This window comes from Gymnogyps californianus, chromosome 3 (assembly GCF_018139145.2).
Source record: "Gymnogyps californianus isolate 813 chromosome 3, ASM1813914v2, whole genome shotgun sequence".
In the NCBI taxonomy this organism is placed as follows: domain Eukaryota; kingdom Metazoa; phylum Chordata; class Aves; order Accipitriformes; family Cathartidae; genus Gymnogyps; species Gymnogyps californianus.
The window spans coordinates 23,798,084-23,813,091 of NC_059473.1; the positions used below are offsets into that span (position 1 = coordinate 23,798,084).

Sequence of the window (15,008 nt, forward strand, 5' to 3'; positions counted from 1 at the left end):
TCTTCTTTTTTTTGTTATATTCCTTTTCATTACTATTATTATTATTATTTCATTATTATTATTATTGTTAGTATTATACTTTAGTTATTAAACCGTTCTTATCTCAACCCACGAGTTCTACCTTCTTTCCCAATTCTCCTCCCCATCCCACTGGGAGCTGGAGGGGAGTGAGGAAGCGGCTGCGTGGTGCTTAGCTGCTGGCTCGGCTTAAACCACGACACACTTCTAGTAATAATGAACACAGCAAAGACATAAATAATGAGGGAAATATTATCAAATAAATTCCACAAAATTAAAAATAAGGCCACTTTCCTTGCATTTCTGTTTGGGTATTTTCTGTTTAGTCTGCACCCCAAAACTGGATTTCCTCATGGAATAAAAAAGCATTACAGACTCACTTATATTTCATAAACATGCAAGAAACTGTAAGTACTTATCAGATTTTCTAATGATATTGGCAGAATGTGGTATCATATGTATCCATATATGTGCATCTTTTTTGTAAGGTTACCGCTGCCTCAGTGCTGCTGGAAGGCCTTGGTTGCTATATCAGCTGTATCTTCCATCACACCTCAGTGTCTAATTATGTGATTGGCGTTGTGTCTACTGCTCCGGAGGGTTGAACAGAAATGCTTAATGGTATAAAATGGTGGGGATTTAGAGGTTTGACGATCCACTATTAACCTTTGTTTCCTGAGCTCTGCCATGGTCCAGGCACTGGTGCTCCGTGAACATGCAGAGGTGTTGTGCAGCAGTGAAGCTCCTCTTCAGCTTTGGAGAATCTGTAGAAGAGGCATGCTGCTGCACAGAGGCTAGCGTGTATGTGAGCCCTGTGGTAGAAAACATTAAATCTGCTTCTGACCTCAAGATATAAATTTCTATTATTACCACTGCATTTACACACAGGCTTAATCTTCTTTTCCTCGTTGCAAACTGAATCAGTGTGTACTTCAATTTTTGGGACCATGCTTAACGTTGTTAATGTTGGCCTCATCCACATTTTAATAGGTACTAGTTCTGTTTTATCTCTTTTACACTTATACCTTCACTTAACTGAAAAGGATTTTTTATTTCTTTTGCAAGATCTTTCTAGGTGTAATAGTCCGATGTTGTTGTTTGTTTTAATGGGAGTGGATATCTTTCAACTAGCGTTTTAGTGCTTCAAATAGTATTCCTAGCCCTCCTTGCAGATGTGCTCCTTCTGAAGTAGATTTATGTCAGCTAGGTTGGACCCATTCCCTAGAAGATGTTGTATTTGTTTGGATTCACGGTACTTGGGGATGGGGAGGAAGCGGGACAGGTGGGAGAGTGGCTGGTTTGGGGTTTTTTTTAATTTTCCTTCTCTTTTTTTTCCTCTTTCCCCTGTGTTTTAACTGTGAAAAATACAGGTCTCATCCATATTCGGTCCCTAGAGCGTCTCAGTTCAGCTAATATTTTCAATAGTTACTATCTTGAATTTTAACAAATTACTTGTTTATTAATATATCTTTGTTTATCTTTGTTTCATTTGAATCAGACAACTCTGTCCCATGCTGATTTTTAGGATCATGACTTCCGTATTGTTCCCTCTTCTTATAAAGTCTAAAATAGCCTATATTGCTGGTTCAGTGACTGTTTATAGAAAAAAAATACCTGTCATTCAAGGCATTTAGGAATAGTGTAGGTCGTAACATTTGATTTACTATCTTGAAAGCTAATACTTTCTAATTTCTCATTAATAATGATGAAGAGATCCCTGTGCATTCTCAGATTCAGAAGTAGGGTACTGTGGCCTACATCAATATGTTTCTTGTAGTATCCTTGAAAAAAACTTTTACCTGTGAAAATTCAGTTATCAGATTTTTTCACTCTTCTGTATCCTTAATAGGCTGTGCTGCCTTACTATCTTTACCTTTGTTTCTATGTTTTCTATATAGTTTGGTTCTTTTTTCTTTTTGCCGTTATTTGCCATTCCTATCCTATAACATCAAGTATCATATTCTGTAGCAGCAATTCTTATTCCTTCATTTGTGTATCACAGTTTGCATTAGTGACAACATGTGGTTTCCTAACCAGGTTATATGCATTGTTTTCTCTAATTATGGTTGCGGCATATATGATAAGCATTTATGGCCCTGCCTTTGTGCTCTGCTCTTAAAAATGGCAAAAATTCTTTTTGATGACAATTGTGTCTCTGCTGCTTTTTATCTAGAGCAGCGTGTTGTAATATTCTGTACTCCCTTACAGCTGTGTCCTGTCACAGGTTAATTATTTTTACCATTAGTCCCTTTCAGGATTCTGGTATGTATCTTTGCTCATGATCAGCAGCATGTTTTCTCTTTGTTGTATCTGCTCTGGGGATAGTCCTGCCAAGTCTTCTCAGTGGGGAGTCTTCAGCAGCCTAACTTCTTCCTTCTCTAAGTGTTAATTTCAAATCCTTTTCTTCCTGTCCATTCATACTTCTCTCAACTTTTATGTACACCACTATTCATCTAGCTGTTGTCTGACCATCTCTTTTGTCTCCCTTTTGTGTTGTCTAGCTGCTCTTTTTTCCTTCCTTATTGTTTTACTGTCATTCTTTGCAGGTTTCTACTCATGGTCCAGGAAGCATGAGTTTTTTTGCTAACAGATGTCTTCCTCAGTCTTGTCTGCATAATCAAATTGTTCCCTAGACCTTCCTTCAAACTCAGTGTGCCTGCAAACCTTCAGCTGTCTGTGGATTTTCTTCTCATCATGATGCCTTTACATCCAACCCTAAATTACACAATCAACTCTAGCTAAATTTATAGTTATCTTTCAGTGGCTACAGGTCATTTGTTCTGTCTTTTTTCCAGGGAAGCACTGAATATTTTATACAAAGTGAAATCACTAACAGTAGAAATTTAAGGCCAATCTGGAGCACCTTTTTCCTTGGTGATTAGGACAGTTTGAGGATAGAGTATTGGGATTCTTCTCACAACAGGGAGGGAGTTGAATCCAGCTCTTCCACTTTAGAAGATGATCCATTTACTAAACTTTACAGCAAAAAGGAGGAACACCGGATACTTTTCTTGTTGCCTATGGTTTGTGCAGAAGCTGAAGTAGTAGGCACAGTCTGAAAGTGAGCTGTTACGCCCCCCAAAAAAGGAAGAAGGAGAATACCTGGCTATGAATCCCAGCTATACCTTGTTGCTTGGCGTTGGCGAAACTTCGGTATTTGTTCACCTTCTCAGTGGTAGGAGTTTGGGCATTGAAAGAACTTGTCTGGGAGAAGTGTAGTTACATTCAGACTTTGGCACCTAGACAGTATCTTTGAAGATCCATATTTGTGATGTTTCTATGTATTTTCATGAATGTAAGCGTCAGCATGAGGAGCCAGCGATTCATATTTACTTAGTTATTACTGAGAGCTACTAAAAATTAAGACTTACTGTATGGCTCAGCAAACTAATCCAGATTTGGTTCCCTATGCGTGATTTCCAAAATGCATAACAAGCCGTTTCACAACAGGATATTTGAATGTGATCACAGAGTCACTCGGGTAGTTCTGGATAAAAGGTCGTATAGAGGCCTCCAATGCAGTGCATGCTGAACCATGAACACCGTCTTCCCCCCCTTCCCCCCCCCCCCCCCGAAATAAACCACAGATTAGCATATATGGTTGTGTGGTCCCAGATTGAATTGGCTACAAATATATGTGGTTTCTGATGTATAAAACTGTTAATGCTCTAGACTGTTGCCAAACATAATATGAAGAACCACTTATTCACGCACCTGATCTTTAGAATGCAGCATCATTTGTAACAATTTTAACGCTAACTAAGTACACTTTGATGAGACAGCATTTAATAAAATGCTCATTAATTTCATCATTAGCAGGGGTATGCTAAGAAGTAAGCCAGTTTCTTATGTCACGCCCAATTAGCATCCCATGCTAGTAATCCCATTAGTATTGTTGAATTCACTAATGGAAAAACTAATGGGCATGCTACCAGGGCACATTAATTGGGCATGACACCAGTTCTGGTTTTAATTATTAAACTACGATAATGAAATGTGTGTTTGTAAAATATTAAAATGTTGAAATAGGAGAGAAGACAATAAAAAATAGTATATGAAAAAGTGCACATTAGTGTGTAAGGATATATAACTTTGTGTTGTTATCATGGGACAGAGGACTGCTGTACAGACTGCCTCAGTACCAAGACGTTGGCTGCATGGAGTAGGAAACATGCTGTAAATATTCACAGGAAACTATTTTTCTGTGATTGTGTACATATGTACACATCCTATATATTTTCATACATAGGATACACAGTGACAGTCCCCAGTTCAAAAATGTGCTGTAACATGTATACTGTGTTCATAAATCTATATGCTGACCAGCAATTTCTAATGGATGCAAGTCACTAAAGGCAGAATACTGAATTTTAACAGGAGGGTTTTAGTATTAATCACAATAGGTAGTGGTTTTTATCAACAGGTTTTCTTCATATGCATAACTCTAAGGTCCTTGAGCCAGAAAGAGTACTAGAAGATCTGGAAAAAAAAATTCTGAACTGTCTGGTTTGCTACTGCAAAGTAACAAGCTAGACCCCCAAATTATAAGGAAACTTTTATTTTTCTTTTACATATTTTTTTTTAAATTGTTTTTTTGAAGCCTGTCTTAAGCCATAAAGTAACTGCAGAGGTCGTGATTCTTTAATATTATGTAGTGCCTATGCAAAGAAATGTTTTTCCATTCAGTAGTTGCCTGCCACATAGGACAATGCTATTTTGTGAATTCAACAGAATAACTTCGAGTTCCCAGATGGTTCAAGTACGGTATAAAGTCCTGAGACAACATTACAGGAATTATGGGGAAGTTAGAAGATCATTTGGATATAAATCTCAGGAAAATTCTTGAAATACATTAATTTTATTTTTATTGCATCATTATATGAATTTATGTGGTATTTTGGTTGTTTACAGTCTTGAGATTTCGTTTGGCAACTGCATCTGTTCCTCTAACTCAGCAATTCAGAAAAGATTTCTCTGTATTTTGTCATAGATGTCTCTAAATTCACCCCCTCATATCATTATATTTTTTTGTTTTAATAAAACCAGGTAAAAATTCTATTTAAATTTAAAAACATTTTTACAAGCTTCCCTTGTACAGTAAAAACATCCTCAATAACTACCTTCTTTTTTTTTTTCCTGAATTTCTTGGTATGACCTTTTCCTTCATAAATGTATTATACTTTCTCACCTAAAAATTCAAGTCCTTTTGATACTGGGTCAACAGGGACAGAACATGCATCTTCATACTGTCCTACAAATACAGCTCTCTTTTGGGTCCCTTCCTGTAGACAGGTGCTGCAGTCAACGATCCTGTTATGCAGTTGCTTTCTGTGGATGGCACATTGAATCACGGCCATTGAACTTCACAACCACAGCAATCCATGAAGTAGTTAAACAGAGACTTAATTAAAAAAATAAATAAAAAATAAAAAATCTGAGTGACATGACCCTCAATAATTTGTGCCTCATTCTTGTCTTTATCAGGGGAACTACACAGGGTTTTCTATTTTTAATAGAAACTGAACTGGATCCTTGATCCCTCATTTATTATTTGAGAAGGTTAATTTAGTGGGGAAATCAGTCCTAAACATCATTCAGCATTCCGAAGGAAGTGAAACAGAGGACTTCTGTCTTTATTTTTAGATCTTATATACCACAGTGTGTTATAAAAAGTAAGGTATAATTCTAAATCTTACCTTCATAATATTCTAAATCAGATTCTTCTGTTAATAAAAAGGGATCTGCGGTAGCAGTCACTCCAACTAATGATGGTGGAAAAGAGTACAACGATAACAGTTGGCACCAAATAATTGCTACAAGAATTCAAGCACTGGGAAACATCACAGTGGATGGGCAGTACACAGGTAATCAATTCAGTTCCATTTTGCTTTATTATTTTGGTATTACTCAGCATATTGCTCACTTGCTTACTTTTCCACTACCTGTGTTCATTCATACAGCAAAAAATTCACTCAGTTTTCTGACAAAATCGCTACTGTTTTGTCTGTGCGTCTGAACTGTCTGTCCACTGTGAATCTCTGATAATTTAATACTAAGTGGAAGGAGTTTGTCTTTTTGTGCTTGTGAATCTATGATTGTGTTAATATTCTTTTGTAAAATAGAGCTGTAAATATTTCCCGGATATGTATGGGAAAGCATTAGGATATTTTGTTACAGTAGCCTCTTCTATCAAATATCAATATTCTGCTATTGAGTTGAAAATCTGTTGAAAGCATTGAACTCAAGAATAACGACCTATGTTGTTCAGGTTCTTCCTTAGCAACTAGTGGCAGTACCATTATTGGAGAGAACACGGGAGTTTTTGTTGGAGGACTTCCACAGGGTTATACTATTGTAAGAAAGGATGTAGGTGAGTATGATTGTGGTATAACGAATCCTACACAGTGGCACTGACTTAACTGCTTTTCCAGTGCTGTAGGCTGTATTGACATTGTGTCAGAAACATGAGGACATTTGCATAATTATTTACATAATTGTTTTAATAAAAAATAAGTCTGTACAGTTTCTCGAATTTTATCTTTCGGGACAGACTGAAATATCTGTATAGCTGATTTCATCAGCAGTAAAGCAGTGTATGAGGTCTGTGTATATTTTAATGAATTTTATACACAGAACTGGTATGCATGTGAAACTTATGGGTATGTTTTACATTCTAGATTCCCAAATTCTTTTCCAAAATACACATACAAATTGTTTTTAATATCTTAAACACAAGGTTATGCATCCCACCTGGATGCAGGGATACAACATGCTGGCCTTTTTTGGTGTGAGTTTGGATCCTTCAGGGACTGTTGCGTTGAACTCAGGGGTGTATGAATATATCTGTATTCTACAGCTGTATTTATGTGGAGCTGGATCGTAGCTGGCTTCCAGAAGAATCAATAGACATATGTTTTCATATATAAACTTGGTATGTATGCCAAGTATATATTCTACCAGCAGATAACAGAGAGGTGACTGCATACAAAACTGGTATACAATCAGCTGTTCTCAGTGGATTCATATCCAGGCTTTTGTTTTTTTCATAATAACCTGAAAGCCAAATTGTTTATTAAGTTTATGTTCCCACCACTGATAAGGACATGAAATCTAGTTGACGACTTGATGTGAGGTACACTAGAGTACAACTCCCTCTTTCCCTCTTTATGTCACTTTACTAAAACAAGAAATACGTGGATGTGTTCTTCTTCATAAAGTAATCCAGGATACCTCCCTCAAAAACCTCAGCTAAATAATCAAAATGAGATTGACTATAAATACGACTCAAGAGAAGGCTGTCTATAAAACCTGTTTTGTATTTCTGTCCCCAGTAAAGAAAACGAGATAGCAGCCATGAATCACTATATTTTTTTTTCCAAACAAGGACCGAAAAACTTCCTGATGAAGCTTCTAAACATGTATTCATCTGCCTTAGCTTTTGCAACACTATTTCTTCCTATTCAGCAGAGGCATGCCTTTCTTCACAATTACTGTTTTGTTTAAAGAGGGTAAACCTGAAAACTTTCCTTGGAATCTTCATGGAGTAGACTTACATTGTTGATTTGAAAGTACCTATATGCAAAATCTCAAAAAGTTTAATATTTTCCAGCTACATAGCAGTAGCTGCTGTCTTTAGTGACTAGACTGATTCAGAAATCTGGATTTAGCTTGGAGACCAGCTTTATGAAGTGATTGATGGCTGGTTATCAGTGCACACATGGACATATATGATAGGGTGAGCACGTATAAAACATAAATTAATCCCTGTGTTTAGTTGCAGATGATTGTCTTAAAAAAATTATTTTCCTTTTTTGCAGGGATGAAGATGATAGTCCAGAAAGGATTTGTGGGGTGTCTCAGTGACATATTTTTGAAAAAAGTGCATACTCCCTATGAAAACTGGGAATCTTTGAACTGGCAGGATGCTGAAGAGCAAAACAATGTCTATCATATTTGGGAAGGATGCCCCATTGTCCTCTCAGAAGGAGCACATTTTCTTGGCAAAGGTAGTTTGCTGTATTATTGCACTAGCCAAGTACGTTCTTGAGATATAAAAGGTGACCATAGCAAAAGCATTGCAGTGATCTGCTTTTCAAAGCAGTTTTAGTTATATAGGATTATTTTTGAATGGTTTAAAATTTGGTTTCTGGGTTTACAGAAGACTACTGCATGAAAGAGGAATTGCATTCACAAACAGGTAGTGCTGCTGTAACTGTATGCAGATTTGATATGCATGTAAAAGGTGAAGTTTCACTTGGGAAGAGTCACAGATGCCTATAATGTATCAAAAAAATGCCAGGTAGCAAAATTTAGGACATTGCAGCAATTTGGTTTTTGCAGTACATTATGAATAACTGTCCTTTCAAAAGCTGAGCAGTAGAGTTGTAAACCTTAATCTTGAAACCTCCAAGTTCTTCATGTCAAAGTAGAAAGTAGCACCTGGATTTTTCCTTTTGGTTTCTTGAACCTATTTATTTATGTATTTGATTAACTTATGCATGTATTCACTTTCTTTCAAGGGTTCCTGGAACTGCATTCAAGTGTTTTCAGTGGTGGACTGGAATTTGAGATCTCATTCAAATTTAGAACAGATCAACTGAATGGATTGCTTTTGTTTGTATACCATAAAGATGGCCCAGATTATCTTGCAGTAAGTTCAGAAATACAAATAACTATATTCAGACAGGACCTGTGAGTTTTGTCTACTAAGATATGTCCAGCACTTAAAGAAATTTCAAAACATAAGTTACTTTTGTGTTTTACTTGTTTTGAAATGCTGTGCATAGCAAACTGTAAGGGGAGCAAAAAGACTCCGACTAACGCTCAGAATAAATTACCTGTGTTATTTATATAATAAATAAGAAAGATATCAATATATGAAAAGCAGAATTATTCTCTTTGCTGGATTAGAAGTGATTAGAAAAGAGAATAAAAGACAGGTATTAAAAGCTGTTGCTTCATTCCTGGGAAAGTATAGAGTTACCTGGTTCCCCAGTTCTCATACTAGAACAAAATCAATTAAATTGTAAATCAAAAAGTTCATGACAGAAATTGTCTGGTATCCTAATAAAGCTTTCTCTTTAAGGTATATGTATTTTTCATAATCAATACGATTTCTTCGTTTTGATTTGAAACATACAGACAGAAATTAGTGGTCCAGCTTAAGCCCATCTCATCCCTATCACTCTTTTCCCAACACTGTAGAGGAAGCTGCACAAATCCTGTATTAGGCAGATTTGTGAGATAATGCCTATGAACTTTCTTTTTGGTGTCTGTTAAATAAGACTGTTTTATGCTTAGAAGTACTCGTGCCATCTTTTCCAGGATTTTGTTTAAGGTTGAATGTGTTTGTTGCAGTTTTTCAAATTTTTTTATTAAATACATGGTTCTGGATTTTCATATTTTTCTTCCCTCAAGGATTTTGAACGTAATTAGGCTGTGGTCCCCATTGCTTAGTGGGTCAACTGTAGTTACTACTTGCACCAACTAGTAGGTATTACATTGAAAGTAATACATCTTTTTAGTTGGTCCAAGAAGCAATCATTTACATCTAGAGATTTTTGAAGGTATTGTTAGTTTCTATGACCTAATCTGCCCTTTCTGCATTTTTATTGAACTTCATTTATTTATTTATTTATTATAATGCAGCTGTTTTGCTAATGGTGTCATGTCACAGCCTGTTTTATTGCACAGCATTATATCTAATGTGCCTTTTCTTTTAAACTTCTGACCTAAAATGTATAAATATCTTTTTCTCCTTTTCAGGTCAACTATAACTTACTCTATATTTACTTTTTATATTACTGACTTTTCCAGCAGATGATTTTTTCTTGGATTTTGAATTCTGCTAGACCTGATTGTTTCCTCTTTTTCAGGCAGCCTTAGTACAAAAATTATAGTGAGTTCCAATAACAAGTCTTGCTAATTACATGTTATTACTTTAGTTTTGCCCTCAAGTAATGATCAAGATCATGAGGTAATAGCATAAGATGCTATACACACACTACTGTCCCACCCTAAAAAGACTTATATGCATGTAATTCACAGTACAGGGGCACTATTTACATGAATGGTATTTACAGGGACAAACATGGGGCTTGGCTTCTTCTGGAGATTCTTGTGGTATATGATCCTTGTTTCCTTTCTATTGCTCTGTGAAAGACTAACAAATATGAAAAAATAGCTTTTGACTATAAAGGAAAAAGGGGACTTACTAAATTGAAAGCGCAGTCAAAAGCGCACAATAGTTAGACAAAATGTTTTCCCTCTCTACTTATACTTCCAGATTTTTGGCAGTTTTATATTTATATTATTTTTAGCACTGAAAACTGTGATTAGATAATTTTCTTAGCATTTGTCCTAATTCAAGTAAATTTTTTAATCTCACTTTACTCCTGACCTCAACATCTCCATAGCCTTAAGATGAGAAATTTCAGAGTGGATGAGTATATGCATGCTTTTCCAGCCCTTGCAGCTTTGTGTTCTACACATACATAATGATGACAGAAGGTTTTTCCGTACACTTGAGCTCACAAAAAAAGGTTAATAGAAAGTGAAAATGAGGTGTGTAGCATGTTGCGCATGAGCTACGATGTCTTTGTTAGGAGCTTTGGTCAGGAGACACTTGCAGTGCAAAACAGATTAGAAGCTATACCACTTATCCTGGGTGCCAATGTAAGTTGGTATTCCCTGACCCTTCCCTTTGCATAGATCACAGGTCTCTTATTAGCTTTATAGATTTGGAATGACTATAGCTAGACACACGGCTGGCCTGCTACCAAACAGCCAAAGACTCTGTCTTGTCTTCTGCCCAAGACAAAATTATGTCCTAGAAAGGTGCTGTGTGTAAAGGTCACTTCTTCCATGACTTCCATGCCCTGAGAATTAACTCAAGCCAGAGGTGTCAATCTGATTCTCTTTGGATCCAGGCATAATAATTATTAGCAAACTGTGACCAGATAAACTAGTATGAATCACTAGCTCTTACCCTGGCATGTGTTTCCTCATGAGTTTATGTGATTGAAAGAAGGTACTGTGACTGCTGATAGAGTTTGCATTACTGATTTTGATGCTGACCACTTCAACAGCAGCGAAAGCCTAAGCACTGCCAATCTTATGTGTGACTGGCACCAGCTCCCAAGACGTTGTAGCTGATGTTTTGCTTCTGCAAAGCTGCAAAGTAAGAAAAAAAATCCTGCAGGAACTTTTGAAAAAGAATTGCACTTTTGAATAGCTGCATGAAGTAAAATAACCAGTGTCCAAAATGGAAGCCTTACCTGTGATGGAACTAAGGAGGGCTGTGAAATAAGTGCTTTGAGAACTCAAAGTGGAAATGTTTTTATTAGCAAAGAAGTGACTGGTACTCATGTGGGACTCGTAAAGGGGATATTCCTATTGGTCACCAGTGATTTCTCTCTGTCCAGTGTCAGGAAGAGATTCCCTTTCCATTAAAGAGTGACTGATTCTGAGGAGGCTCTTGAGGGGTCTGTGTTTGGGCCTCTGGCTGGCGGGTCTGAACAGGACTAGTACCAGTACAAAACATCTCTTTAACCTTATTGATTTTGAACTGGAAAGACTGGTTCGACATCAACATTGGTACCATGTACTTTTTCTTTCAAAGGGCTCACAGACTGACTGTCATTGCCAAGTTCTTTGAAGTCCATTGCTTGTCTCTGCTGATATTCCTGAATCTCAGGAAGACTTCCCAGTTCAAAGGAGATGAAGCCATAATCAATCTTGTAGCTCTACATTGGTTGAGACCGTTTTGGATGGCAGGTTTAACAAAGCGTCATTCAGCCTCTAATGCAGCCCCTATCCTATCTGAGTTTTGTTTCTCAGAGCTATGGCTGGATATTCCTTTCATCTTCAAAATCATATGTTTATAAGCAGATTGAGTAAGGTAGGGACTGGTCCCTGCAGAGAATGAAAATACAGAAACACAAAATAATTTAAGTTGAAGGGACCTTTTGAAGTAATTTATTCCAAATCTCCGCTAAAAGCAGGACCAACTTAAGTTTGATAAGGTTGCTCCAAGCATTTTCTGTGTGAGTATTGTGCATCTCTCTACAGACAGACAGTCCACAGCTTCTCAAATTCTACAGCCTGTTCAAATCTTTGACCATCCTCATTATAGACAAAAAAAAATATCCTGATATCTAACTGTGATTTCTCTCATTACAACTTGTCTTTTGCCTCTCATCCTTTCACTATGCACCTCTGAGAAGAGTCTGGGTCTGTCTTCTCTATATCCTCCCATAAGGTAGTTGAAAAGTTAAGTTCTCTTCTTGCTTACTCTTAAGACTGAACAAACCCTGTTCTCTCAGCTTCAACTCATGTTAGGTGCTCCAACCCCTGACCAATTTGGTGCCCCTCCACTGGATTCACTTTGATGTGCCAGTATCCTTCATATACCAGAGTGTCCACAACTGGATACGGTAGTCCAGATGTGGTCTTATATGTGATGAATAGAGGGGAAGAATCATCTCCTTGGACAGACTGCCTACATTATCTCTAATACAGCCCAGTGCATGTTGGCCTTCGTCATTTCAAGGGTACATTGCTGACCAGTGTTCAATTTGCAATCCATCTTGACCCTCAGTCCTTTTCTTCAAAGCTGCTTTCTATGTCTAGAGTACCAGTGGCAGTCCCCTTTGCTATCAACTGCAAACTTGCTGAGAGTATACCCCATCCTATTACCCAGGTCATTAATAAAATTTTTAATCAGAGTTGGTCTCTATATCGATCTCAGAGAGATGCCACAACCTGCCAGTGGGCCTGTAGAAGCTCTTCTTGCCCTTCATGTCTTCCAGATTCAGGCTAAACTTTGGCTTTCCTAATTGCAACCGTACATGCTCAAGTATTTCAAAATAAGAATTGTGTGTATAGAGAACAGTATTGCTAAAATTTTGCAGTGGTGCTTAACATTTGTACCCCAAATTCTGAAAAGCAGTTATGCTTTTAAGCATTAAACTGAGAACCTGCTCAGGTTTAGAGCTGTGATATAACGCTCTTGTTCTGTTGAGAGATGGTAACTGAGATGTCTGGCAGAATAAGATGATCTTCATGCATTTTTGGTTTAAAGTAATAATATATTTTCCAAGGACAGATTAAAAATCAAGCATTTTTTTTAAAGTGGTACCAGAATTTTATCCAAAGCAAACAATTTATCTGTTATTTTTCTGAACCTATGCTCAGTACCACAAAGAATGCTAGATCTATGCAGAACTTTGCTCTTTTTTATCTTCACCATGCAGAACAGTTCAAAGTGAACAGTGGTCCTCTATCTTTAGCTGCACTTGGGCATTCTAGATGTCAGTCCAGGTCAACACAAAAACACAAGCATCATTCACTGCCTGCTTTAAGACTATGCCAAGATGAGTAAAGTGGAAGAGGGGTGTGCTGAGTAGTGACCCTATGTCAAACACCATGCCCTCTCTCCAGCCTCCAGGTTTGGCAGACTTCCTGGCATACTACTGTAGTCATGCAGCTGAAATCCTTTCTTCACACCAGCACAGTGTGCTCCATATTAATTCTCATCAGTGAAGAAAAATGGTGACTTGTCCAATGGACTGCTTTTTCAAGCTATACTCATCAGCATTGATGCCATGATCTGTCCTTCACTTGTATTGTAGGGTCGTTAGCTACAAAGGGCTATAAACTCACGGAAACAGGAAAAGATGTGGTCCCAAAGAAACAAAATAAACAAAATCCCTCTGTCTCATGAGCAAGCAGGCAGTGTGCACTCTGGAACAGGACCTGTATTGCCCGTGACGTCTCAAGTACTGAGTTCTTTCTTCAGTAGGTGTCCCTGTTAAGGAAATACAATCCAATTACAAATACTGCAATATTAATATTATCAGTAACCTAAATATGTCAGTTTGTCAATACTGGTAATAAGCATTTATATAAAATCTGTAGGTTTTATTTCACTTAATAAGATTTTGGCATGGAAACAGTAGTGCCTTTTTGTGAACGTATCCATATTTTTCAACCACCAGTTCATCACCTAAGTGTTTAGTGCTCTATACCTGCCAATTTACAGTCTCAGCCCACTTGTGTTCCATTCAGTTAGGATAAAGAGTCTTGCAGTAAAGCAATTGGAGACTTCTGCAGTGAAAAATTTAAGTAAAATGTATTTCTATTAGAGAATTGGCACATTAATCTCAAAAAGCACATACAAAACCAATTATTTTCTTACAAGATTTAGAAGAATAAGGATGAAATACAGAATCAATGTATGCTGGAAAAAATTGCAATTGAGATCACCAGCCAATTAAAAAGACCTTAATCAGGTCTGACATTTCATTTCCTTATTATCTTGTTAGGTTCTTCTAAAAAATGAATTGATAGATAAAATATTGTTTTCTCATTCTCAAAAAAAGCAAAACAGTCCTGGTTCATTGTCTTTTCTTTTTACTTAGTTACATTAGTGACAAAGTCAGTTGTCAAAAAATCAGAATATATTTTCCTACATTCTCATTTAACTGATACACTGTATTTAGCATGTTTTGTGTAAACAGTTTTATTGTAATTTCTGCTGTCGTGAAGATAAAAATGTCTTGTTCATTGATCTTGTTCATTGACTCCCTTGATTATTTTTTTAAAATAACTGCATCTGTTGTTGCTGTGTATGTGATGTAGCTTTCAAAATCTTTTTTCTGTTTTAAAATATATAGATTGAACTGAAAAGTGGAATATTAAACATCTTTTTAAAAACTGGCATCGTCTTTATACAAGTGGATCTCTGGTTAGGACTGTCTTATTGTGATGGAAAGTGGAACAAAGTCACCGTGAATAAGGAAGGCTCTGTAGTTTCAGCAAGTATGAATGAACTGAGAGAGCAGACGCTCGAACCCCGTGTTCAGCAGCTGAAAGTAAACTCACCGGTCTACGTAGGAGGAATCCCACGTGAGATTCAGAATTTTTATAAAGAACTGGGGTTAGCACAAGGTAAGGTGACACCAAGAAGAACATACATTTTTCAAAAACTG

The 15,008-nt window shown here is 36.9% G+C and overlaps 1 protein-coding gene across 1 annotated transcript in view; it reads left to right on the top strand.

Moving 5' to 3' along the window:
- USH2A (usherin) overlaps positions 1 to 15,008 on the top strand; it is a 396,109-nt gene that overhangs the window by 143,190 nt on the left and 237,911 nt on the right. The window contains 6 exon segments of the mRNA XM_050894852.1: positions 5,756 to 5,882; positions 6,287 to 6,388; positions 7,206 to 7,211; positions 7,851 to 8,024; positions 8,538 to 8,668; positions 14,694 to 14,967. Of these exon segments, the coding sequence (XP_050750809.1) occupies positions 5,756 to 5,882; positions 6,287 to 6,388; positions 7,206 to 7,211; positions 7,851 to 8,024; positions 8,538 to 8,668; positions 14,694 to 14,967 (814 nt within the window).